Raw genomic sequence first — 27,449 nt, forward strand, 5'->3', positions numbered from 1 at the left:
CAGGTCATTCTGACACCTTCCCTCTCTTCTCACCCCATGTTTGCCACCCGCTGCTCTGGACCAGCCACCGACTTGTGTCCGGGAGCCCCGAATTCTGGATCAGCCACCGGCACGTGTCCGGGAGCCCCAAACTCTGGATCTGGGCTGGTGGGCTTGCTTTGCACAGTTCTGCACTGTTTACCACACAGACCCCCAAAAGCTGGAAGCCGGGCTCACTCCCTGCTCTGAGCCGCCCTGGAAGGTGGTTGGGGGAGGGCTAGGCCCTACCTGACCTGTGGGGTTAGCAGCGTCCTAGTTTTGAGACAGGTCGCGTGGATGCCAAGACTGATCTGGTGAAGGAGAAACGGCCAAAACACACCCAGGGTACACTCTCACGGTATCCCTTCCACTGAAAAGGGATAGAACAAAACCCACTAGATGTCAGCTCATTGAAGTGCATGCATATTCTAGAAACAGACATCAAGTTGCTTAGATAAATGATGTATGGTTTTGGTCTTGAGTCTCAAAGCCGTCTATAAATAGGAAGGTGAAAGAGAACAGTCCCAAAACCGGAAGCTCTTTCTTTTTTTTTTTTTTTAATTTTTTTTTAACATTTATTTGTTTTGGAGAGACAGAGAGGCAGAGCATGAGCAGGGGAGGGGGAGAGAGAGAGAGAGAGAGAGACAGAATCCAAAGAGGCTCCAGGCTCTGAGCTGTCAGCACAGAGCCTGACGCAGGACTCGAACTCACGAACCACGAGATCATGACCTGAGCCAAAGTCGGACCTCAACTGACTGCGCCACCCACGCGCCCCTGGAAGCTCTTTCTTTAAAAGAAAAAAAAGTTTATTTATTTTTGAGAGTGAGCACAAGCAGGGGAAGGGCAGAGACGGGGGGACAGAGGATCTGAAGGGGGTTCTGTGCTGACAGCAGAGAGCATGACCTGAGCCAAAGTCGGATGCTTAACTGACTGAGCCACCCGGGCGCCCCTGGAAGTTATTTCTCGACAATTTTTCCCATAGACAGGTGTGTACCTTTAGAGTGAGTGGGAACCCCAGCTGGAGGTCTGGGGATGGAGGGGACACAGGGCACCATGAGAGAATTCCAGCCCTGGTTGTAAGAAGGGGAAGTGAGATTGCCACCCAGTGTGTGTAGACACAGTGCACAGGGAAGGGACCCCGAGGAAGAGCAGTCTGGTGGAAAGATGCCCAACGTCCCTCGGATGTGACCGGGCTTGAGAGGAAGCACCTTGGGCAGGCAGGCCACGTGTGAGATGGGCTCGACTCACACAGGGGCGCCGTTGAGGTCACAGCGACTGGGCAGGCAGGGCCACCAACATTCATAGGGCAGGGAGCCCGGGGGTGACCACAATTCCATTTTGTTCAACTGGATTTTTAACAGTTCGGAGGAGTAGAATAAAGCCTGGCTCTGTTTTCCTAGGCCCAGAAGGATGTGGCGCCCCTCGCGTGGGAAAAGGCGACTTTGCTATTCTGTTTCAAACGCGCCGTGTGAATAGGGCCGGTCTGGAGTGGGACACGCGATTCTGGCCGATTTCTAGGGGACCTGGATGGGGTGGGCCGTCAGGCGCGGCCTGGGGAAGGGGAGGTGTGCGCCCCGGAGGAGGAGGACGGCTGTCGCCGGGGCTGGCATGAGGCCCGGAGGCACAAACGGGCAGGAGATGCTGGAGCGGCCGGCGTGGGGCCCACGCCCTGGCGGGAGAGGGGGAGGGGCAGAAGGAACCACCAGCAGCAAGGACTGCTGGCAGCCGAAGGTCAGCGTGCGAGGGGCTCGGCTTCATGTCTTTAAACCTTGCTCTAAGCTCTGTGTCCTACGCTGCTCCGACCCTGGCCCACACCCAGCCTGCCGACCTGTGCCAACTGGCGGGAACTCGTGCGTCCAGGGCACCACCGCTGGGTACCGACACGCACAGTGATCCCGCGACACCGGGCCGTTTCACTTGGTCGTGTGGCGCTGGGCGGGCAGGACTTCCAGGTCAGCCCTGCCCAGCCCGCGAGACACAAACGCTCCTCTCGGCTTGCCTTCCGCTGCCCCACCCCCAGGAGCAGGTGCAGACAGCTGGGGGGGGGGGGTGAGACGCTCATCTCCCAGCTCCCCACACGGCCCCTGAAGGCTTAGGAGGTGGGGCAGGGACAGGGGCAGAGAGGGCCATGGACACAGGCCAGCAGGTGAGGAAGGAGGAAAGAGAACAGACGCCCACAGCACGACCCACAGTCGACTCGTATCCTCCAAGTGTGCACAGAGCCCACAGATAGTCTCTTCTGAAGTTTTATTAATTGTTTCTACACACGTGACTGAAAAACAGTATACTCAATGGGATGGAACCTTACACCCTGAGAAGTTCAAGTATAAATAAATTTTGTGCTGCCTTTAATGAGCCCACCACTCTTTTATGCGGGAAAACGTATCTAACCTTGAAAGACCCAAGCAGTTCCTTCTTCCAGTCTCTACTGAAAAGGTCAGACACATCAGAAGGGGGAGGCGGTTCCTTCTGATGGGTCCCTGTTGTCACCTGGCCATATCTATTGTTCTGAGAGCAGAAAAAAACAGTGGATTTTTGGTTAATGGGTGAAATGTTCAAGCATCGTAAGCTGTGTCCGTGGAGGACCCGATGGAGGAGATGTGATTCGGGGGTGGTCCCATCTGGTCGGTTCAGACACCATTGTCTTCACCAAGTGCTCTTAACTCTCAGCAAACTTTGGGTTCATGACTGTCGTGGTGGCGCTCTTGAAAAGGGGGTTGTCCTGGTGGGAAAAGCGACACGACTCGTCAGTGCAGGAGAAGGGAGCCAGGAGTGGGGGTGGCCTTCCCACAGTCCCAGCTCTAAGGATGAGCTTCGGGGACAGGTGGGCAGACGTCACAGGGGCGGGGGGGGCCTGGCCCCCAGGACAGCCACTCACATTGTTCCACTGGGACTTGAGCTTCTCCTTCTCAAATCGCCTGTACTCCCTGAGGTCACTCACGTGGGTCAGAGCCTTCCAGATGCCCAGCAGGAGGATGCCGATGAGTACGACCCCCGCCACGATGCCCCCCACGATGGGGGCAACTTGGGGGCCCGTCGCACACTCTGAGGCAAGGGAGAAGTACGCGCTCATGAGTGTCTCAGGCCCCACGTGTGCCCTGCCCCAGGACACGGTCCAGTGCTTAGGGGGACACAGCTTTCCCACCCCTGGGCTCACCATCAAGGCAACAGGTGGGGGAGTGAACCGCAGCCCCAGGCCCCGGCCAGGGAAGGGGCAGGGCAGGGCACAGACCAGGCCCTGCGGTTCCGGACGAAACTTAAAGGCCCCTCGTTCACACGGGAGGAAAGTGGGGCCAGGACGCCAGTAGCCAGGGCAGCCTGGACAGGACACCAGCCTCCTGAGCCAGCTGCCACCATGGACAGCCGGTGGCCCCGTCACCAGAACCTACTGAGACTGAGTCAGTACTCAGGCAGGTGCGGTGCCTGAGGCCCCCGACACACCCGGTAGCAGAGGTTAGGGAGGAGGACTCGCCTAGTGAAAGCCTGAGGAAACCAATGGCGGCGTCCTGGGGCCCCCACCCTCCTCCTCCAGGGCTCTGGGCTGCAGTGTGTCAGGCCTCAGCCCCTGACCCGGGGAACAGGGCCCTTATTTGCCTGACCCTGGGTGCCCGTGTTTTCATGTGCTCCATCATCCTGACCTTTCTAGCGGGCCTCGGCGTCCTACAGAGGTTAAACAACTTGGCCAAGGGTGCACAAAACCACGTGTGACCCAAATCTGCCCATCAAAGAAACCTGGCGAGAGGTGTCCACCCTGGCAGGCCGGAACCCGCAGCCCCAGACTCAGGCTGTGAGCTCCAGGCCACACAGAGGGCCTGAGCCCCACCTGCCCCTCTGGGGTTCCCACCGCGGGGAGGGGAGCTGGGTGCAGGTCTCAGTCCCACCTGGGCACTGGCGGATGGCTTGCCCACACCTGCTGCATTCGCCTGAGCGCCTCGGCCCCCCAGCCTCTGTCTGTCCCCTCAACCTCTCTGAGCAGGAAAGGAGTGGGGTGCTGAGCGTCTGTGTGCCCTGAATGCCCCTGGGGGCCACCCCAGAACGTACCCCAAGGGGCATCGGTGTCCCTAAGTCCCAACACCCACACGTGCTTTGTCACCGTCACCCAATGTGCCCCCTAAAACCTGACCCGACCCCCACACACCATCCGCTGCTCCCGACCCCGTCCCCATGCTCCACTCAAGCGCAGGCTCTGTCCCCACGCCCCCGCCACCTCCACACCTATCCTTGTCAGCGCCTCGGTGCCTGCGTCACGCAGAGGCCCTTTGTGGGTCCGCGTCCGAAAATGCAGCTCAGAGTTGTCCCTCGCTCTTCTGAAAACTGCCAACAGCCTCTTGGTATGTTTGGAGAGAGACCCAAATGCCTCCTGGGACTCACCGGGGCCTGTAAAGACCCAGCGCCAAGGGCCTCTGACCCCCCAGCCTTCACTTTGCTTTGTGTGGCTGCCCTCATCCTGCGGTCTCAGCTGCAAGGGTCCTCTTCCCAGAGACCTTCTGACCTCTGACCTCTGGGGCACCGCCCCCCTCCCGTCTTTGCACCTCTTGACCCTGACCACAGTCCTGCGCTGTCTCGGGTACTGGCATTTCAGGTGTTGGCCCAGCGTGTCTCCATCCCCTTGGAAGGTGAGACCCCACAAGAACAGGATTGGCGTCCTCGTGTCCTTAGCCATTACTGGGCCAGGGACGGCCCTGGGCTGCAGCGACAGACTGCAGGCAGCATTTAGAAAGCTGACCCCCTCCAGGGCTGAGATCTCAGCGCGGGGATCTCCAAAAGCCCGCAGGGGTCCTCACACAGCTGTCCCTCGCCCAGTTCTCGGGACCCACAGCTCCAAGCCCCAGTCAGCTGTCAAGTAGGAGGTAACCAGCCTGAGAACCGTCCCCTGGCTCGGAGCACCGCCTCTCAGGTGTCACCGGTGAGGCAGGGAGGGGCCGGTCCAGGAGGACCACAGCTGTGGACACTCGCCAACCCCCCCCAGGCCGGCCTTCTAAGTGGGGAGACATCGTGGCCACCCCGGAAGTCTCACCTCGGCTGTCATCCACGTAAATGTCATAGCTGTCCCTGCCAACCCGCTGCCGCAGCGTGTAGGTGATCCAGCAGCCGTCCACGTCCCGCTCCTTGCACGTGCGCCCCTTTTCCGGGGGCTTGTTCAGCAGGCCCACGTTCCCGCACACCGAGGTACAGTTACTCCCCGAGTGGCTCGGGTCAAATTTCAGGCACTGGGCGCACGACCTGCGGAGGAGAGGAGCGTGGGGCTGAGCGCAGGTGCACGAGGACTCAGGCGCCAGGAGGGCCCCCGGGCGGGGGGACACGGGCGAAGGCTTCGGGGAGGAGGAAGGGGCTCCCGGAGGAGTCCGGGGGCAGAGCTGCGGGGACCCGGGAGCCGGAGAGCAGCATGGGTGCAGGCGGGGCACTCACAAGTAGCGGCCGCAGGGCGACGGGCAGCCCAGGCACTCCAGGCACAGGGGCGGCTGGTAGCCGGCGTCACACTCACACACGTTGCAGACACAGCGGCCGCGCCCGTTGCACTCAAAGCCGTCGGGGTTCAGGCAGCCCCGGGTGGACCTGTCACACTGGCACGCGGAGCCCTCGAAGCCCGGGTTGCAGGAGCACTTGCCGCAGGAACAGGTGCCCCGCTCTGCAGGACAGCAGCCGAGACTCGGCCCCGCCCATCCGGCCCGCACCCGTCCATCCGTCCACCTGTTTGTCCGTACCTGCTTAGCCCCAGGCGGCTGCATGGGGCTCACTGGGTCCTCCAGTCCACGCCCCGCCCCCGCGTCCCCCCCCCCCCCCCGCCCCGGGTCCGCCCCTCCCCCTTTACCCCCTCCCATCCTCGGCCCCGATTACCTGGCTCCACCCGGGTCCACCCGTCCCTCCGTCCGCGTCCCCGCTCCCCCTCACCCCTGCTCACCCTTGCCCCCGCAGACCAGGCCATCATAGCGCTCGCAGTTGACGTTGTCGCACTCGCAGAAGCGCCCGAAGATACTCTTGTTGGGGATGTCGCTCTGGTGGCACACGCACTGCCCACACAGGCAGTCCCCCAGCCCAGAGCAGATGAGGGAGTTGTTGTCCCTCCGGCAGCTGCCCTCCAGCTCCTGACTGCTCCGGCCCTGCGTCTGGCATTCACAGTTCTTCCCGATGTAGCCGGCGTCGCACCTGCAGCGGGAGGGGCCCCGGGTCAGGCCCCCTTCTCCCAGAGCTGCGGCCCTGGGCCACACCTGCCCCACACCTGCCCGCACCACTTCACCTGCAGATGCCGCACTCCATGGAGCCCCTGTCACCACAGAGGCCGCGGTTCTGGCTCATGTCCCTGCACTGGCACTCGCACTGGGGAAGGACGTGAACGGTCACCGTGTCCGTGAAGCCCAGGGCCCGGATGACAAAGGACTGCTCATGGATGCACTCTGTGGCCGTGACCTTCACCTGGAAGGTGATCTGCGGTGGAGAAGAGCAGGGCTCAGGCAAGGCCGGGACACCAGGCTCCCACCCCGCTCCCGTGTCCTCGCCCTCGCCTGGACGTAGGGGTTTGTCCCCGGGGCCAGGCCCGAGTAGGCAAGGGGTGTGTGCTTGGTCCCAGGCCTGGAGAGTACCAGCCCTTGTAGGGGCCCTTGCAGGGGCCCCGGAGCCAGAGGACGGAAGAGGGAAGAACACGAGACACCTTGCGATTCTCCAGGACTTGGGACTTGACATGAGAAAAGAGAGAGGGCGTCGGGAGAGCCGGCGTCCGCGGTGCCAGAACGTGGGGGCAGCAGGCCCACCAGAGCCCCGCCAGCCCGTCCCGATCCCCGCGCCCATCCCTTAACCCGAGCTCTTCCTCATCTCCCTTCACCCTAGCCCCGCCCATCCCCTCACCCTAGCCCCGCCCATCCCCTCACCCTAGCCCCGCCCATTCCTTCACCCGAGCCCCGCCCAGCCTGCCCTGCGGGGGGGCCCCGGCCCCCCCCCCGCCCCCCCCCCGGCCCCCCCCCCCCCCCCGCGCCCATCCCTTCCCGCTTGGCCGCTTAGACTCCGGCTGGGGCGGGGGGGGGGGGGCTCTCTCTAGAATTTTTTTATCACACACGTGTTAATAAGGAGATTACATGACTTAAAAGGACGTATATTTTCTCCTTATGTCTGGTATGCTAGGATGCCAGAATCCCACAGGAGGCCCTAGATCCTGGGTATGGACTTGTGCTCTGACCCCGAATACAGGCCCCGCAGAAACCGGGTGTGACAGCACAAAGCCCCACCACCCTCCCTGCGCGGGCAGCCAGCACAGAGCTCAGGGGGGCACCGGCTTGTCAAAAGCAAGGCACGGCCCAGACCAACTTAAATGAATTGCCACTGGGGCCACGAAGGTAGAGCAGAAGTATCAGGAAAAATATATAAGAAGCAATCACCAATCATAAGATTGAATAAATCCCTGTGTGGGTCCACCCAGTGTGAGGGGAGATACTTCAGCAAAAATTTATGTGCGACATTTAGCGAGTAACATATCTGAAGGAATTCCAATGTCGCATTTAAAACTGCAGTAAAAGCAGTATTTTGCTGAATATTAGTTCACAGCCAGAAAAAGGGAAAATTTAATTCTCATGGTCATAATAAATTCAAAATATTATGGAAATAACTTAAATATCAATGTCTTTAATCATCTGTGTTGCCCATGCTTTAGTATCTTTGCAAAACACACAGCACACAGCGCACATATATACACACACCACACACATATACACACAGCACACACACGCGCACACACACACACACACACACACACACAAAATCAGGAAACCGGACCAGACTTGAGGTGTGTGGAAAGGAACTCTGCTCCTTGCTGGACGCACTGCCCAGCATCTTGCCCCAGGGGGCGCTGCCATCCCCTCTGTCCTCCTGCACCCGGGAGCCCTGTGCTGAGCAGTGTGCCGAGGGTGATACCCCCTGCTTGTCCCTGTGCTTGCCCCGTGGGCCTGGGTGCACTCCTAGCTGTCCCTGGGAGAGAACCTTCCCGACAGTCGGAATGGGGCCTCACCGGGACGTTGATCTGGACTCCGTCACAGTCCCCTCTGGGCTGGTCCACCTGTGATACTCCATTACTGCAGAAGGAGTCATAGGTGACTTTCAGGGTGTTGGGGACAGTGTTGTGGTCCAGAAAGACCCTGGAGGAGAGTTTCTGCCGGCAAAAAACGGCTACAGATTAGGGAGCTTCCTCCCGCTGTCCCCGGGCCCTTCCTGGCCAATGGCTCTGAGGCCTCTCCATTTCTCACCCCTCCCTCCTCCCCCCACACGCCCGCTGAGAGCTGGGGAGGCGCTAGGTCCTGTGCCCCGTGCAGGTGCGAACGAGGTTACCCACGCCATGGCCCCGCGAGAGGCCAGGAGGGCACAGATGGGGACAGACGCAGCCATGAGAACGGGGACTTGACAGTCCCGCCCACCACTGAGTGCCCAGTGCCTGGCACAGGGTAGGAGCTGGGAAACCCATTTAAGGGAGTGGGAGACAGACCGGGACAGAGAGGGAGAGAGAGGAACAGAGTCAGAGTGAGCGAGCGGGGACAGGCGACCGTGCCATCGGTGTGTAGACAGAAACACTGGGCAGCGGCTGGTGCTCAAGAGGTACTGCTCTGGGGGTTAGGGGCTCTGCAAGGGTACATGGAGCACACAGAACCCCCTCGACAGGGCTGTAACTCGACACCCTCATCGGGTGCTCTCGCCACCAGGAACTTTGGCCTACAAGGGGGCTCCGTTTCGGGGAGGCGAGGTTCGGGCATGGGACGAGCCGCTCCATCCCCAGGGAGGGCATGGCTGCCCTTCGGGAAGAGCCGGGCTCTTGCCCGCTGCCCGTTGCCCGGGAGGCCTGACGGTGGCCCCAGGGGGCAGGGCACTTCTGTCGGGCCCACCCTTCTGTTGACCTGCAGCAGGGAGGGCGGGGTGCCTGCGACAGCCCCAGGGTCCCCGGCTGAGTGCCAGGGGGACTCACATTGTAGGCGTTCTTAATGAGCTGCACCACGTTGCTGGAATCCTCTGACAGCTCCCCCACCGCTGACTTGGGGATGACCTCGGTGAGTTTCTGTTAGGTAAACAGACCACGCGGTCACAGCTGCAGCCCTGGGGCCACGGAAGCCCATGGTTCCGTAACACCCCAGTTTCCTTCTTGCTCGTAAAATGGCCCAGAGAGTCCCCCACCAGATATCTTATCGCGTTCAGTTAAGACAGCGTGTGGTCAGTGGCTCAGAAGCTGAGCTGAGCACTTGCCGATTTCCTCGCTGTGAACACGCCTCCTCGGCCGAGTTCAAGCTCGTGACGTCACTGAACGCAGAGCTGGGAAGAGCGTGCCTCACCGCCGTGAGAGTGTCCCCACCATGCGGCTGTATCAGGTGCAAACAACCAAGGGCACAGAGTCGTAGGACGTGCCAAAACCACCAGGAAGGGATCGGTTCTGAGCATTTTAATGTGTTGATATAATTTAATTTTAATAACGACTGTGTGGGGGCGCCTGGGTGGCACAGTCGGTTAAGTGTCCGACTCCGGCTCAGGTCATGATCTCGCGGTTCGTGAGTTCGGGCCCCTTTCCAGGCTCTGCACTGACAGCGTGGAGCCTGCTTGGGATCCTCTCCCTCGCTGCCCCTCCCCTACTCATGCTCTCTCTCTCTCTCTCTCAAAATACATAAATGAACTTAAACTTTTTTTTAAAAAAAAGACTGTTAAGCAGGACTGTAATAATGGGCTCCAGTAGGACCCGGGTCAGCTGGTCCCGTGGCACCTGCACGTGGGCAGTGTGGCGCACCTGGACCGCCCGGACAGCTCTGTGTTCCCTCCTTCCCCTCACACTACCCTTCCCGGAAGATTGCATCATGGCTCACTTACAGAACTGATGGCTGAGTCACTTCTCTGACCCAACGCCCTCCCGTAACTCCCCGGAGAGACTCCAGTCACCTCCACGGAGCCCACAAGGACTCTCACAGCCTGGCCACCAACGCCCTCTGGCCTCTGCTGCCCTCTCCCCTTCACCCCCAGGGCGGGACCCCACCGTGACTCCGGGAAGCCGGGCTCCTGTCCTCTGACCTGCCTCCACTCTGGTGCGGGTGTACCAAGGACAGTGCCACAAATGCTCTCCTCACAGGCTCTGGGTCACCTCGATGTCCCTCACCCAGAGCCCCATGAGTCGGGGTCAGGAAACAGGCTCAGATCTGCCAGGGCACTGTTCGTGCTAGTGGGTTTGGGATTCAAATCTCCTGCTTCAGCTTCTACTCCATCACCACACTGTCCTGCCCCAATAGCAAATTACTGGGACCTGCTGCGTCTGGTAAAATGGCCTCCAGGTCCCGACCTGCCCATGCTCACGCAGCCAGCACAGGTGGGCAATCTTCTGTTACGAAGCCCCCGGCCATCGGCCCTGCACGGAGCCACTGTCCCTGTGGTCAGGCAGGCTTCCACTGCCTGCCTGCCCCAGGACGGCTCCTAGACACCTGCCCCTCCCGCTCCTCTGTGTCCCCTGCAGGGTCCTGTCCTCCTTTGGAGTCTGGAGAACTGATAGCAGGAGCTGCTGACTCTGCGCCGCCCCCTCCCCAGCGCCCCACGCCTCCCACGGAGGGGGAGGGGCTGGCAGGTGCTCTCCCAGCCCAGGGGAGCGGAGAGGAGGCCAACCCGGCTCAAGCCGGCTGTGTGCACACGCAAAACAAACACGGTGCCGGACCGAGGGCAGGAAGGACGGAAGAGAAACTGCCCCAGGAACAGAAAGTTCCCCATGTTCTAGAAGAATGGAACAAGAACAGTAATTCCGTGAAATCAGGACAGACCCAGGGTTCCCAAAGCAGAGAAGGAAGTGTCAGTGTGCGAGAGAGTTGGCTTCTGAGTGGCGGGGCAGCTCTGGCGGGGGGCCCAGGGCTCTGCAGAGTATTCGGGGGTGCTTCCTGGTGAAATCCCGCTGGACTGAGGTCCTGCACTTGCCCATATGTGCCTGATAAATGCGTGAACCGCTCACGCTCAAACGTATTGGGACATAAAACAAGAAGGAAGCCTCTGCTCTGCAGAAAGACTTTCTATGTTGTAGCAAAAATGGAAACATGGTGACTGGATTTCACCAACAGAGAACATCCTTCTTCCTTCCTCCAACCGCACAGGGCCCAGAGTGGGCACCCCCGCCTGCCGTCGCCTGTCGCCCGCCCAAGCGCAGCTCAGCCCGTAGAGACGCAGGGTGCCAGCACCACTCACATGCCCGAGCCCGCCCCGCTGCTCAGGACCCGATGCCACCGACCTCATAGGTTTTCACCATTCTCTTGGTCACGGCGAAGATGGGCTGGATGTTACTTTCAGCCAGTTTGTGAGCCAGCTGGCCCACCGACGGGTAGTCCTGGTGGGGAGACAGACGCCTGGTCAGCCGGTCCCGGGGGTCAGGGACACACCACCAGGCCATCCGGCCGCTCCCACCTGGGGCCCAGAGGCCCAGCCTCCCACCCCCGGACGATTCCATGGTGCAGTTCGATCCACTGCAGGTGAGGGCAAGTTCCTGTGACAGGTGCTGACCTTTCCAGACCAGAGGATGCCCAGCTTCTCCGGGCTGAGGGGCGGCGTGCCCCACGAGGAGCTGTCCCCGCCTGAGGTGTGGCCCCCTTGCGCCAGCCCCCTGGACCCCTAGCGCTGCCTCCCTGCTCCCCTGGGGCGGAGCCCAGGTGGGCCTTCCCTCCCAACCCCCCCCCCCACCCTGCCCACTCCCTCCCAGGACCAGAAGGCCACGTACAAATTCATTGCTCCTTTTGTATATGTTGTCCTCCAGGTGACAGCGGCCGTCATTGGGGGTCAGGATGGCGCCCAGCTTCCCGTCACCCGCAAAGTGGAAGCCGTCGTCCGTGGCGAACACCAGCAGCCGAGTGACATTGCGCCAGCCGATTTCCTCCTGAGAACACAGCAGCGTTAGCGGCCTCGGTTTCCCCAGTGGGCACAGCGCAGTGTGGGGGCTGGATCCAGGCGGCCCCTCTCACACAGCACCTCTGCCGGGACCGGCCGCGGGGCTCGGGGTCCCCGTGTCCAGGCCGGATTCTAGCACCGTGGCCTGCTCCTGAGGTGTCTGCGGGACAACCTCCCGATGGCCGCGCCCACGCACAGGACGCGGTGGCGGTTCAGACCAGGGACTGGGAAATACCCCACAGAAGGAAAGAAAACACTCACGGAAATGTTTACTACCATGTAAAAACGTGGCAGACACAAAAGATGACAGAACCTGAGGACACGCAAAGGGACAGGGCAAGCCCGGGGACGTTAGCGGCCCGTGTCGTCCACAGGACAACACGCGGAAATGGAAATGTGCGTCTGGGGTGCAGCAGGAGACACTGGGAGATTGGAATCCTCCGAGTCGAGTCGTGCATTTACATCATGACCAGCAGGCGGGAAGGCCAGGGTCAGCAGGGGGCAGGGGGAGGCCTGCTGGGGCCAGGGACGGCAGACACGGCCACTTAGCGCACATGCCTGGGGACGCCTGGCAGGGGATGCTCCCTTTCCCTGGGTTTGGGGGCGTTCTGGGGAGCAAGGCTGGTCGGGGCCTCCCCTTGGGTGGGGTCTGGGGACAGGGGCGGGGCTTCCCCTTGGGTGGAGTCTGGGAACCAGGGCTGGGCGGGGCCTCCCCCTGGGAGGTCTGGGGACCCGGTCTGGGCGGGGCCTCCCTTTGGGTGGGGTCTGGGGATCTGGGCGGGGCCTCCCCTTGGGTGGAGTCTGGGAACGGGGAGGGGGGGGCTGGGCGGGGCCTCCCCTTGGGGGGTTCTGGGGACCAGGGCTGGGCGGGGCCTCCCTTGGTGAGGGTCTGGGGACCGGGGCTGGGGGAGGTCTCCCTTTGGGGTGGGTCTGGGGACCCGGGCTGGAAGGGGCCTCCCCTGCGAGGGGTGGGGGGACCCGGGCTGGGCGGGGCCTCACCGGGCAAGCGGCGACCTGCATCATGGCGTCCAGACCGCCCTCGGGGGCGTCCAGGTTTCCGGAAATGAGCTGCTTCCCCACCTCGGTCTGGAACTGGTGGGAGTTGTTGGTGAGCTTCAGCACGTGCCTGAAGGCGAACGGCGCCTGGCACTCCTTCTCTTTGTTGGGGCACGGGTTCTTCAGCTTCTCGGGGTGCGTGTTCACGAAGGGGAGCACCGTCTTGTCCACGAAGGACCCGAAGCCTGAGGGGTGGGCGGGACGAGTGGGGTGGGCAGGAAGCCCGCCCTGGAGCCTCTATTTTCCTACTGCGCAGCAGGGCACGTGTGCACGAGTGTGATCGTGTACGAGTGTGAGCACGTGCACGCATGGTGTGTGAGCGCATGTGCACGGATGGAGGGTGTGCCCGTGCGTCCCTGCACGCGGCTCGGGAGGAGGCGGACGGGGGAGTCAGGCGTCTCCTTTGCCTTACGCACGTGTGTGCCCGAGACTCGCACGTGGCAAGTGAGTCGGTGCAGGTCAGGACTCTGACAGTTTGCCGGCTTCTGTTTTTGCCGGCGTGACTGCTGTGCGGCCGGCCTACTCTGCTGACTTTTCGTTTTTTTAATGAGTAGCACGGTAGAGGTTTTGTTTTTTGAACAGAACAGAAAACAAAGGAGAAGGAAGGAGAGGAGGTGGAGGGCCAGACGGCGTTGACAGCGCCCGGGGGTGGCCCCCGGGGTGGCCTGCGTGGGGCCCTGGCAAGCCCCCCCCAGTGCCCTGCCTGGCAGAGGCCCGGGGCAGCAAGGGCCGGCCAGGACTGAGGGGGGGAGCCTCACCGATGCGGCCCGACTCGGTGATCTCGTTGAGAGCCCGGAGCAGATCACCCCCCAGCTTCTTGACGTTGATGAGGTCGTCCAGCATGGAGTAGGAGAGGTCCATCAGGTAGTACAGGTCGATGGGGTAGCCCTTGGCCCGCCGGAAGGTCACGTTGAAGGCAGCCACCTGACCTGTCGGTAGGGACCGGGCAGAGAGAAGGCATCTCAGGGGCACTGACCTGCCCCCCACAGGTCCCGAAATGTTCACTATTGCCCCCTTCTCCGTGGCCCGTGGACGAGTCACAGGGCGCCCAGCTAGATGGGGCATTCGGACACACGCACACCGCTGAGCGCTCGTTCATCAGGCGCCGTCGAGATGCACGTCTACCTGGCTGTCCCTGCAAGCCACGCTCTGCGCCCCCAGCATGGGGCAAACCCAGCCATCCCGGTGCAGGCCCCCTTCCCGATCACGTCCCCTCTGGTCCCTGCCTGAGTCACAACACGTTCTCGTGTGATTGCTGGCTTATTTGTCCCAGACCTAGGGCGCCCCGTCACATAGTGGATGCTCGATAAGTCACCAAAGATCAGGGACGGCGTGACCGAGTTGTCTCTCTGTCCCGCTTCCAGCCCCCAGCTCCCTGCGGGACCGCCATCGCAGAGGTGAGGCTGGGGGACAGACTCCGCCCCGTCCTGCCCTGGCCTGTCCACTGCATGGTCTTGCTCCTTCCACCACAGCCACCTTCCCAAAGGGCACTGACAGGGTTCTGCGGTCAAGTCAGTTTGAGCAACACTGATCTAAACAGTCACTCAAGTTCCTTGGCTACAGGACTTATCAGAGCCTTTGCTCGGCCAAGAGCACCTGGCTTTCTGAGAGTGGGACAGAAGAGTGTTTCCCAGATGGTTGCTTCTCCCTTTCGGAAAGGACGCAGAGCAGAGGCACATAGCCACAGGTGGTGGGTGTGGGGGCGCCCTCCTGCAGGCAGAGGGAATGGGGCCACGGGGGTGCTCAGACTCCATCCTTGGGGTTTCCAACCGTCCTTGGATTCCTGCCCACCTTGCTGTCCGACCTGGCACATGGACACTTGTGCCATCGGTCGGCCCTGGCACCCAGAGCAACCGACACACATGCTACTCATCTGTGGCCGAGGCCGCGCCTACCTGGTCTCAGGTAGAGTGTCACTTTCTGTGGGGACAGCTGCTTCTGGACGCCCTCCTGGTCGTCGTGGGTCTCGGCCAGGCTCCCGGGGTCTATGATGTCGTCAGCTGCACATCCCTTCAATAGCAGCTGCTCCCGGGTGTCACAGCGAACGGAGTCTGGCTCCCCCAGCCCGGTGAAGTTCTGGGGGTGGGACCGGGGGTCAGGAGTCAGGAGGAGGGTGGAGAAAATGTGGGGGCCACACTGTGGGTGCTGCATGAGACTGGCCCTCGGGGTCACTGGAGGAGGCTGACCCGCCTTATTCCCACCTGGGATTCAAGACAGGTGTCCTTGTGGGGGCGGGGTGGGCGGGAGGCTGGGCAGCCGGGGACACCTGCCTTCCAGTGGCCTCTCCGTGGGGCTCCTACGTCCCCCCGGTCTGGGAACCAGCCGTCTGCCCTCCACTGCCTCCGGCAGCAGAGATGACGGAAGGACCGATGTCTCCAGCCCCAGGCTGGCCCATGGCGGGGTCCCTCAGCAGCCCCAGAGCCGGGAGCACCCGGCCAGGGGTGTCCACGCCCTTCAGCAGCCTTCATCGGAGGCTCTGCCCTGAGAAAAGGCACGTGGCACCCGGGGAGCCCTGGGTCCAGGGCAGTGTCCTCATGACCCCACGAAGACCCCTGGGTTCTGACAGCACGGGGCAGGAGAAGGGCCCGCGTTCGGTGGCACCAAGGGAGGACACGCTAAAGCCACGTGTGCGGCTCTCTGCTCCTTTCCCAGAAGGAGGCTCAGGGAGGGTAAGGCGGCCACGCGGGAGGCCGGCCCGGTACAGCCGGGGCCACGGAGGGGCCACGAGGGCTGGCGCTTCCTGGGCTGCCCGTCTGTCCCTTTGGAGCTCTGTCGGTGCGTGAAGTACTTGAGACACAAAGCGAAATCCACGGGAACAGACAGAGTCCCAAACGTGGTCCCCGTGGAAGGAAGCGAGGCCGGCTGTATCCCCAAGGAACGGAACGAGCCCACGAAAGGGAAGGGAGAAATCCAACTGGCTGGCAGAGGTTTCGCCCCCCGGGCTGTGGCCGTGCTGCATGCGAGCAGAGAGACCCCACCACACCCCACTTCTCTGTAGGCTGCTGGTGGCCGGGCTGCGGGCTGGCAACTCTGAAGCCGCTGCCCCCGCCTCGCAGGGCTGAGAAAAGGAGGACAGGGACTGCAGCTGTCCGGAGGCTTCTCGAGAAAGGAAACCAGAACCTTCAGAGCAATGTCTGATCCCAGCCTTGGGGCCAGGGGAGTGCGGCTGGGCCTGGAGCGTCTGGCTGTTCTGGAGTAAGAAAGTGCTCAAAAAAAGTGATGAGGGCACAGGCCAAGGCGGGGGGGGGGGGGGGGGGGGGAGGGTCCCAGCGGCCAAACGTGAAGCCATTTGAGCCTCAGAATGACGGCGATAGATTGTAAAGCTATTGAATAAAATAAAAATCTACGGGGTCCACACTGATGAGAGAGAAGAGACTGTAGGAGCCGTTGCGGGAGTCCGTGAAGTGGACGCCACCACTTGGCAGCCCTCCAAGTGATAAGTGATTCGTGCCCGAGTCACCTACGGGTGCCAGCCTGAGCGGGTGTGAGCCTGACGGGGAGCGGAATGTCTCCTGGCCTCGGCGCATCTCCCCACAATTACTTACTAACCGCAAGGAGTGAATAATGACATCATGGCAGAGACGCCGGGCAGTCGCCCCCTCGGCTGGGCGGTCCACACTGGCATCACCAGTGTTGGGACGCGGTGACCGCACGAGTCCCGGGCAGGGCTCCGGCCAAAACGCACGCTCTGGGCCCAATAGGAGGGGAGGCCGGGCAAGCCCACGCTGAGGGCTTGCACACACCTGCTCCCCTGAACTCCGGAGAAATGTCAATGACGTGATGACGCAGAGCGAGGGGGGCCCTGGATTGGAGGCGACTAGGGGGACAGAACGCCTACGTGCAGAGCGTGACCCTGGGTCACCACACAGACAGAGGGAGATGCCATCGAAGGCATTATTGGAACAACTGGCAAACTTTGTGTAGAGTGTGCAGGGGTGATGAGGTGCCACGGGCAGTGTGGGGCCTTGGAAAAGTGTTTTGTGGTTCTCTAGGGGGATGCATCGTGGTTAAGGACCCTTGAAGTATGAAGAATTCAGGGTCCCCCAGGGCGGGAGGGCACGGTCAGGATCCGGGGGTCCCCCGGGGTGGGAGGGCATGGTCAGGATCCAGGGGTCCCCCAGGACGGGAGGGCATGGTCAGGATCCGGGGGTCCCCCAGGGTGGGAGGGCACGGTCAGGATCCGGGGGTCCCCCAGGGCGGGAGGGCACGGTCAGGATCCGGGGGTCCCCCAGGGCGGGAGGGCACGGTCAGGATCCGGGGGTCCCCCAGTGCGGGAGGGCATGGTCAGGAGCTGGGGGCGTCCCAGGGGAGGAGGATGTGGTCAGGAGCTGAGGGTCCCTCAAGGGAGGGGTTCTCTCTAGGAGGAGGGTGGGCCTGGGACAGGAACTGTCAATTTAGGGACTGTGCCCTGGAGGTCTTGTCATGGGTAAAACATAAAAATGAAAAAACGCAGCGGAGGAGTTAAGGTCCTGACACAGAACCGCCCACAACTTCTCCCCTGAAAGCTGTGTCCACTTCCCTGTGTGTCTCCTCGTGGTCTGTGGTCTGTGGTCAGGGCTCGTGCCCGGGCAGGGGGCACAGAGCAGGGGCCCGCCTCCCCTGGGGCTGCCCTGGGGTGGGGCCAAGTCTGCGTGTCCCTCTGACAGTCCCGTGCCCCTGGGCTGCGCCTGCCCCCCCCCCCACGTCCCCCAGGAAACAGAGGGGTGGGCGCCCCTGGGTGCCAGCAGCTCCAGAGGCAGAGAGAGGGCGCCCGGCGGGGCGGTGGGAAGGAGGGAAGGGCAGGCCAGGCGCGGGGGCCCTCGGCGGGCGCAGCCTGAGGCGGCGCTTACCAGCTTCTGGCACCAGGCACAGCCGGGGCCCGACTCCACGCAGTCCCGGCAGTTGCTGACCTTGAACTTGGGACACTTCTGGCCGAGGGCTGGGGGCAAGATGAGGCGGCTCCGTGAGCGGCGGCGGCCTGCGCTGGCCAACCCCGCACGGAGCCACGGGCACTCGGGGCGGCGGAGAAGGGTGCGGGTCAGGGGGTGGGTGGGGGAGGAGGGGCAGCCGGAGCACCAGGAGGGGTGGGAGGAAACCAGGCTTCGCGGGAGGGGGAGTGCGGGGAGACTGAGGCCCGTTCCTGGGACTTGTTCCCAGGGGCGCCGCCCCTCCAAGGCTGGAACTCGGCCCTGGAGGATGCGGGGGGGGCCCTTTCTTCTCCCCCCCCCCCCCCCCCCAGCACGGACCGCATGGCCCTGCCTGTGCGGAACTCACCGGACCAGAGGGCGAGCAGACCCACCAGGGTGAGGAGCGGCAAGTGCTGGGGCAGCATGTCCTGGGGAGGGAAGGGGTCTCCGTGACGGGGCCTCGGACCCCAGACTCTCCAGACTCTCCGGCTGGCTGGCCCACAGACGCGGCGCCCGAGGGCCCTGTGCCTGCTGCCCCGGGGTGGCCAGCCCCCGGGAGAGGCCGACGCGGGCCACGCCTGCTGAGTGCCCGAGGTGGGCTGTGCTGGCAGCAGGAAAGTAGGCCTGAGCGGCGTGGGGCTCACTGCTGAGCCCACCAGCCTCCAGGGAGGAGCAGGGAGTGGGCCTCCCTCCAGGGACACGTGTGCACGCAGGCGCACACCCGGGACACCCCCCCCTCCCTGCACACATCTCACACACACACACACACACACTGCACACTGCATGTGTGAGGCTGCACCCGTGGATGGGGGCTGCGGCCATCGTGTGCCCGAGTCCTCAGTGAACTGAGTGCCGATCTCAGAGCAGAGCCTGGGCTGGCCCGGGGCCTCCTGGCAGCTGCAGAACCAGTATGATGGGAGCACCTGCCGGGAGCCAGCCTAGCCAGCCGCCCTGCTCAGACACCCCTGCGGGAGGGGAAGTGGGTGCTACGGAGCCCACTGCTGCCTTGTCCGAGGCCACAGCCCTAGGCCGCCAGCATTCCGTGTTTCCTGACGCACACCTGCCGTCCTTAAACACCCAGCACCTGATGTTCCCAGATGCAAGGTCATTGGGGCGAGGCTGAGGACGGGTGTTCAGGTTCTCATTCTGGTTCCTCAAGGCGGGCCCAGCGCCTTCTAACCCACCGCCTGATGGGCAACACCTCCCTCGCCAGGATGCCACCCTCCCCTGAAGGCGCCCCGGGTTGGGGGCTGCCGGATCCCGGCTGGGCCCAAAGCACCGATGCCCCCAGGTCTCAGAAATCCTCAGCTGGCTGTGGTCTTTCCACCAGACCAAGAAGGCAAACAAGGTGTAGGGGAGCCAGGAATCAGGAGGTAGCAGGCAAGAAGGGGGTCGCATTCTGCCAGAAGCAAATATCCAGGGGCGCCTGGATGGCTCAGTCGGTCGGGCGTCCGACTTCGGCTCAGGTCATGATCTCACAGTCTGTGAGTGAGTTCGAGCCCCGCGTCGGGCTCTGTGCTGACGGTTCAGTGCCTAGAGCCTGCCTCGGATTCTGTGTCTCCTTCTCTCTCTGCCCCTCCCCAGCTCACGCTCTGTCTCTCAAAAATGAATAAACATTAAAAGATCAATACTCCCCACCCAGAACGTCACGTGAAGGCCAGCTCGTCTCCCGAGGGCAGGCCTCTGAGGCCCTGGGGCTCCCTGCCCCCTGACACTGCCTGGTGGTGGCCGGCCAGGAGGGAGACCTCGGGGCCAGCAGAGGCCCTGACCCAGGGCCCATGGTCCCTGCCTTGCCTGCTGGGCTCAGATGCGGCCTGTAGGTGGGCCCCCGTTTGCACCCCTGTAACCTGTGTCTCTGCACCCAGAGGCTCTGGGTGAAGGAGAACCAGCCGGGGCTCCCCTGCTCCCGTGGCGGGGTTCCTGTGTGTATTAGCCCCGTCCAGTCTCAAGTTCCCATCTTTTTGGAGGTGCCCCTGCTCCCTGGTCCCCACCAATATTATGATCAGGACCCATAAATGTCAAAACAGAACACTCCATCCTTCCTGTTCAGGGTCAAATTGCAGAAGCCACGTGGCCCTGTGGCTTCCTGGGTCATAGCAGTGGCCACATGGGCCCGGGCGGCAGTTTTCAGTTCACTCCGGCCAAACCCGTTCACGCAAGAAAGCCCCTTGTCTCCCACTGTGGGTGCGTGGGGCTCAGGCGAGGCCGGTCCCAGTTTCCATCTGGCCCCTCCAAAATTCCACAGCTGACCGCCGGTGCAGACCAGCCCGGGGCTGACCTGGCCACCGCCCCAGGCACATTCGGCCTGTGGGTAGCGGCCCCCTAAAGAGGCCGCTCCAAGCGGAGGGTGGAGGCCCTCCCCAAGTGCCCAACCATGCCTGCGCTCCCGCAGGGCAAGCCCGTGCCACAGCCCCGGGGAAGGGGCACGTGCTCTCCTGTGGCCACAGACTGGACCCCAAACATTCACAACAACCAGCACGAGAGCTCCTGGGGTCCTCGCGTGGGAAACGGAGACCCGAGCAGCGGCAGGATGTAAACCTGGGTTCCCGTTTTCCCCACACACTCCTCCCACAGAGAGGGAGGGAGCCTTGATTACGGTAAGACGGCCCACAGGCTGTGATGTCCTGACGGTGACCACAGGAAGCCGGGTGGGGGCCGTGGCTGCCCTCTCTCCACGCGATCCTGGCCTGCAGGAGATGGGGGCGGCCACGGAGGACCCGCGTGTCCCGCAGACACAGGGTGGCTCTGCACTGCAGCCAGCCCTCCTCTCAGCCTCGGGCGGGTAGGGGCAGGTGGCGGCGGGTGGAGCCCCCTCCTCCCTGGGCCTCAGGGGGCAGGGCTGCGGTGCACCTGCCCAGCAGGCAGGACCGGCCCTCAGAGGCCAGGCCTCGCCTGAGACCAGCATCCTGGAACCACACAGACCGGGCCCCCTCTGAGCGCAGTCCTGCAGCCCGGCTCCTGCTACAGCACAGGGTGTGGGTGCCCGAGCCCCGATGGCCGCCCTGGCACACTGCCTCGGCTTCCTGTGAGACCGCGGCTCTGGGTGGGGGCAGGCTTGGAGAGCACTCCAGTGCACCCCGGCACCCATGGGCACCCGACTCGTAAGGACCCTGGCTCGGAAGCTGGAGGGCAAGTGGGAGGCCCCGGCTGAGCAGGGCGAGGAGGGGGACCCCAGGCTCCAGGGCCCAGCCAGGAGTCCTGAGGCGTGGGCGCCCTGCTCCAGCAGCCCCCAGGCCTCACCTCCCCGGACCCGGACCCGAGCGCGGCCCCTCCGGTGCAAAACCCGAAGTCTAGGCAGCTTGAGCTACCCCAGGCCCTCCACGGCTGTGAGGACTCTGCCCTCGAGGAGGCTGCTGGCACAGCCTGGGTCCAAACTGCAGGAAGTGGTGACTCCCGAGTCACGGGCAGGGTCAGCCCCCCCCCAGACCCAGAGACCCGGGCCCCGAGGCACCCAGTGGACGCAGCTGACCAGGGTCTCCTTTGGCAAGAGTAAAGCCCTTAACTGCCAGGTGAGAGGGCAGGGAGCATCAGAAGAACGACACGATACATTCCTCCCCAATCTCTCACACACAAACATAACCCATATTTGGTAAAAGACAAGAAAAAGCAGAAACATTAGAAAGAAAAAAACTTCGGGCAGCATGCCGAGGGAGTGCACAGTGTCTGACTCAGGACAGTAAGCTGGTGTCAGATCAGATTTCCCGTCAAAGAGGAGGCGGAAAACGAGGCAAAAAAAGCGTGGGGGTGCCTGTGTGGCTCGGTCGGTTGAGCGGCCCGACTTCGGCTCAGGTCACGATCTCACGGTCCGTGGGTTCGAGCCCCCCGTCGGGCTCTGTGCTGACAGCCTGGAACCTGGAGCCTGCTTCGGATTCTGTGTCTCCCTCTCTCCCTGCCCCTCTCCTACTCGTACACTGTTTCTCTCTCAAAAATAAATAAGCACTTAAAAAATGAAGAAGAAAATCCCTTCGGAAACTTCCTCTATCTCTACCCACCCAACTTAAAAGTATATAACCAATTGTTCCTGGCGCCCCCACTACCCCTCTTTCTGCCCACGGTCCTGTGCCCGTGCTTTTTTTTTTTTTTTTTTTTCAACGTTTATTTATTTTTGGGACAGAGAGAGACAGAGCATGAACGGGGGAGGGGCAGAGAGAGAGGGAGACACAGAATCGGAAACAGGCTCCAGGCTCCGAGCCGTCAGCCCAGAGCCCGACGCGGGGCTCGAACTCCCGGACTGCGAGATCGTGACCTGGCTGAAGTCGGACGCTTAACCGACTGCGCCACCCAGGCGCCCCTGTGCCCGTGCTTTAATAAAACCACCTTCTAGCACAGAAAACGTCTTAAGAATTCTTTCTTGACCGTTCCCTCCCGGCCCACATCACATCAAAAGATGGAGGTTTTGCAAAAGTGCAAACCCTCACGTTAGGCCACTCTAGGTCCCCAGGGCTCACTGGCCATCAGAACGGCTCAGGCCCGTGGGGTCACAAAACCCACTGACCTGGGTTTACGGGCCCGAATCAGGTGATGGAGGGCGGGCGAGGGGGAAGGCTCTGGTGAGGAAGTTCAAAGATGGGAGGCAGCCCCCCCCCCCCCCCGCCCTCACGCAGTACTCACCCCCGGAGCCTGCGGACTCAAAGCTGTTTCATGGTGAAAAAGCCCATGTCTACCAGGGATCTGAAACAGGCACCAGCCTTTTTAAACCAAAAGGCAGAGTGTGGATATGGAGTCGCTTCTGCGTTCTATAAAAACACAGAATGGACAGAAGCTGGCTTCCGCGGGGGCGGCTGGAGCCACCGCCTGCTGAGCACGGAGGCTCCGGACAGACCCAGGGCACAGAAAGGGCAGTGAGGCCAGAGGACGCGGGGCCCGTATGCTCCCTGGACCCCCAGCCCTACAAAAGTGTCCGCGAGGCACGTCGACCGTTGCCCACCTCACCCCGCGAAGTCTGACGGCACACATTGCAAGGGCCAGTTTCTCAGCATGTGGAAGAAGACGAGACACCCTCCCACGTATCAACTAGACATTTTAAAGAGCTCAGGGGCGCCTGGCTGGCTCAGTCAGGAGAGCATGCGACTCTTGACCTCAGGGTCGTGAGTTCCAGCCCCACGCTGGCTGCAGAGATTACTTAAATAAATAAAACTTTGGGCACCTGGATGGCTGTCGGTTGAGCGTCCGACTCCGGCTCAGGACGCGATCTCACGGTTCGTGGGTTCCAGCCCTGCATCGAGCTCTGTGCTGACAGCTCAGAGCCTGGAGCCTGCTTCGGATTCTGTGTCTCCCTCTCTCTCTGCCCCTCCCCTGCTCTTGTGCTCTCTCTCTCTTTCTCTCAAAAATAAATAAACATCAAAAATAAATAAATAAATAAAAAGACATTAAAAAAAGAAATTTTAAAACAATGTGCTAAACACCTCTCAGGTCAGAGAGGAAGTCAAAATTATATTTGCAGACAACATCCTCTGTGCAATTCCACCTCTGTGCGGTGAAAACCCTCTGTGCAGGATGGGACGTGAAAACAGTTGCCCGATGTGCTTTGGTTGCAGGTGAGGACAGGTGCACGTACGGGGACGGAAACGCAGAGGTGGGGGAAAGGGAGGCAGGACATACACAGACGAGGGCAGAAGTCATGAATGGGAAAAGCGAACAAAAAAGCGAAAATCGACAGATCGGACCTGCTTCCTGGGAAAAGGCAACGACCTTGGTATGATGATCGCCAAGCAGCTTGGGGAAGAGGGGTCAAGATGGCAGCGGTGCTGCTGGGGGGGCGGGGTGACCCTGGCCCGTGGCCCGGGGCTGAGTCAGAGACAGGGAGTGGGTTGCACCCCAGCCTTCAAAGGGGATGAGCTGAGGTGGGGGTTCCCCAGGAAGGGGCCTCCTTCACACCAGAGGCTGCGTAAACTCCGTGGAATTTGGGGACATAAAATGATAACAGAACCAGAAGAGTGTATCTCTGAGTCAGGAAACCTTCTGAGCATAAAACTAAGGAAGGAAATACCAAGAAGACAGACTCAAAACGGGTCATGATCTCACGGTTCATGAGATCAGGCCCCGCGTCGGGTTCTGAACTGACCATGTGGAGCCCACGTGGGATTTTCTCTCTCTCCCTCTCTCTCTCTCTCAAGATAAATAAACTTAAAAAGTCAGTGATAAAGAGGCAAATGTCCCAAGAAAGGTGGTGGGCAGTCGTCACAGCCGGATGACAAACATTTGACAACGTGCGGCTGGCTAGCAGCCAAGCAGCCAACCCAAAGAGCCGGGCTTCCCGTCCACCTGTGCAGCTGGACAACGGCCCGTGAAGGCCACCCTGTGGGCCCCGCACAGCGGCGAAAGTGGGCAAGCGCCTGTTCAGGGCAACTCAAGGTTCGTGGAAAAAAGAAAAAGTGGATATATCCCAACGGGCCACGTTTCTGTCCGTCTGTGCCGTGCCGGGGACCCGGGCCGGGGGCTCACGCAGAAGCCGGGCTCTGCTGGCTCCCTGACCCCCCCCCGGGAAGTGGGGTTTGAATTATACATTCGGTTGTGGAGTCAGTTGGAGTCTGAACCACCGGTGGCCCTTGTCACGGGTGGGGGGCCTCCCCCGGGGTGCACACAGGTCCCTCCCATCCCCGGAGAGCAGGCAGCATCCTCGGAACAGTCTGCAAGGCCTGTGGTCAGTGTTCCTGTCTCTCGTGAAACCCCCAGGTGATGACCGTAATTTGCCCTGGGCCTCCTGCTGCCGTACAGGGCAGGCCGGCCACGGCCACGGCCACGGCCACGACTGTAGGGCAGGGAGCCCCACCCAGGTTTCTACAGAGGCCAGAGGCTGAGCCTTCGGGAAATGCTTTACTCTACCTTCTCGCATCCTGAGCCGCCCCCCCTCCCCAGCCCTCCCACCCGGTCCTCTCCCCGGCGGAGCTGATCCCTAACCTCACAGAAACCCCACATGGGCCACTGGAGTCAGCACAACCCTCAGTCACCTGGACATCAGGTGCCCACAGAGGGAGACCCTGTGCCTGCCTGGGATGTAGCACTGAGGTGTGGGCTCGGCCGCTGCCACCACGGTCCCCCCGCCTCCCACCCCGCCCCTGGCTGCCCCTCCTCCTCGCCCACTCGGGGTCCCAGGTGCCCCCAAAGGAGGGGAGCCCAGCCGGGGATGGCAGAGCAGGACCCCGGCCCTGGGTTGGGGGAAGAGGACGGGAGCCAGGACGAGGTGAGACCAGGGGACCGAAGGGCGGTGTCGGCCGGGATCCAGGGGGACCCCGGGGTCCAGACGCGGCTCCAGGCCCCCCGCTCCCAGGAGGCCTCCGGAGAGGCCCCCAGGAGCCTGGCTGCGGGAGGTTTAGTCACACACCTATGTCTGTCCTCCAAAACGCAGCTCTCACACGACACCTTCACAGCATTCGGCCCGAGCTCGCAGACCTCTGACGGTCCGAGAGAAGCGGTGGACCCCTCAGCAGGAAAATGCACACGTACCACATGCACACCTACACACACCTACACCCCCCCACACTCATGCACACCTGCACACATGCACGCTTACAAGCACACACATGGTGCACACCCCCACGCACCCCCACGTCCACACACACCTACACACTCATACACACGTGCACACTCACACGCAAGCACACACACAATGCACACATGCACACCCACACACGCCCATACACACGTGCACACTCACACGCAAGCACACACACAATGCACACCTATACATACACCCACACACGCCCATACACACATGCACACTCACACGCAAGCACGCACACAATGCACACCTATACACCCACACACGCCCATACACACGTGCACACTCACACGCAAGCACACACACAATGCACACCTACACACCCACACACGCCCATACACACATGCACACTCACACGCAAGCACGCACACAATGCACACCTATACATACACCCACACACGCCTATACACACATGCACACTCACACGCAAGCACACACACAATGCACACCTATACACCCACACACGCCCATACACACGTGCACACTCACACGCAAGCACACACACAATGCACACCTACACACCCACACACGCCCATACACACGTGCACACTCACACGCAAGCACGCACACAATGCACACCTATACATACACCCACACACGCCCATACACACATGCACACTCACATGCAAGCACACACACAATGCACACCTATACACCCACACACGCAAGCACACACACAATGCACACCTATACACCCACACACGCCCATACACACGTGCACACTCACACGCAAGCACACACACAATGCACACCTATACACCCACACACGCAAGCACACACACAATGCACACCTATACACCCACACACGCCCATGCACACTCACACACAAGTACACACAACGCACACCTACATGCACCCCCACACCCATACACACGTGCACACACACACAAGTACACACGTAATGCACACCTACACACACACACCACCTACACACCCCCATACACACTGCACACTCACACATAAGTACACACCATGCACACCTACACATGCCCAGACACACACGCACACTCACACACAGGTACACACAACGCACACCTACATGCACCCCCACACCCATACACACCTTCATACACACACGCACACTCACACACAAGTACACACACAACGCACACCTGCACACACCCACATACCTACACACGCCCGTACACATATGCACTCACACACAAGTATACACACAACGCGCACCCACATCCCCCACACCTCCACACACCTGACACACAACACACTCTCACATACCTCACGTGCAACACATACACGCCTCACACTCAAATACTTATATAAACACACACATTTGCTCATACAATGCTCTCACACGCACACACGTGTGCACCCTCTCACCCTTCCACAGGCAGCCCCGCTCTCGCCCACACTCATCGCACACACCGCGGGAGGAGAGACCACCACAGCCAGCCTCAGAGGCGTGGAGAGGAGGGTCTCGGGCAGGAAAAGGGAGGCGAGCGGAGGCCCGCCAGCGCTCCCGCGGCCCGGCCCCTCCAGGGGGGGGGTCTCGCCTGCCCCCCAGCCTCCTCCAGGCTCCACCGCCTCGCAGCCCCCGTGTCGGGGGCTCGGGAAGTGCGTGTGGTTTATCGAGAGCCCCTAGACCCAGCGACCGAGGCCCGGAGCTGTGCTCCGTCCTCCCGCCTGGGTCCTGTCCCCAGTTACAGCCGTCCCCGCCTCTCTGTGGCTCTGACCACGGGGGGGGGGGGGGCACAGCGCTCCCCCTGGCTGGAGTGGACGAGCCCAGGGTGGGTGGCGGGGACCAGGGCCTCCCCGCAGGGCTGGGCCGCTCCTCAGGGGAAGAGCCGCGGGGCCCAACTGGTCCCCCTTTAGGAAAGCGACCCCTGTCCCCCGTCCCCTCACCTCGCTGATGCCCTGGCGATCTCGGTGGGGTGTCCCGGCTGGGCAGGGAGGGGGCTCCGCTCTTTACCGGGCTGGGCTGTCGCGCGGCGAAGACGGCCCGCAAACCCCGACGGCGGTGAGGGCACAGTGCTTCCTGTTCCCGCTGCTTTGGAGGAAGTAGTTGCAAGTGGCTGATTGCACCACAGGTGGCCCATCAGACCCCAGCCCTCGAGCTCTGCACGGGCTCCCTGTGGGGGTGTCCCAGGAAGCCGGCCCAAGCC

General features: G+C 61.9%; 1 protein-coding gene across 3 annotated transcripts; it reads right to left on the reverse strand.

Moving 5' to 3' along the window:
- Positions 1-2,248: 2,248 nt before the first annotated feature.
- On the reverse strand, positions 2,249-27,449 carry ITGB2 (integrin subunit beta 2). Of its 3 annotated transcripts, none has more exons than XM_086676148.1 (16): positions 27,190-27,449; positions 18,196-18,256; positions 17,772-17,860; positions 14,838-15,018; positions 13,701-13,871; positions 12,886-13,127; positions 11,720-11,875; positions 11,237-11,332; positions 8,960-9,049; positions 8,015-8,155; positions 6,257-6,444; positions 5,921-6,165; positions 5,428-5,647; positions 5,036-5,241; positions 2,897-3,063; positions 2,249-2,740 (listed from the first exon to the last, which is right to left on the reverse strand). In XM_086676148.1, the coding sequence occupies exons 2-16, from the start codon at positions 18,251-18,253 to the stop codon at positions 2,678-2,680; spliced, it is 2,313 nt and encodes a 770-aa protein (XP_086532274.1). In that variant the 5' UTR covers positions 18,254-18,256; positions 27,190-27,449; the 3' UTR covers positions 2,249-2,677. The 3 variants fall into 3 exon arrangements, with proteins under 3 accessions (XP_086532274.1, XP_086532275.1, XP_086532276.1); XM_086676149.1 differs by lacking the exon at positions 27,190-27,449 and adding an exon at positions 22,756-22,896; XM_086676150.1 differs by lacking the exon at positions 27,190-27,449 and adding an exon at positions 22,440-22,555.

Source organism: Puma concolor, chromosome C2 (assembly GCF_028749965.1).
Source record: "Puma concolor isolate L17-30 chromosome C2, mPumCon1.1.hap2, whole genome shotgun sequence".
In the NCBI taxonomy this organism is placed as follows: Eukaryota; Metazoa; Chordata; class Mammalia; order Carnivora; family Felidae; genus Puma; species Puma concolor.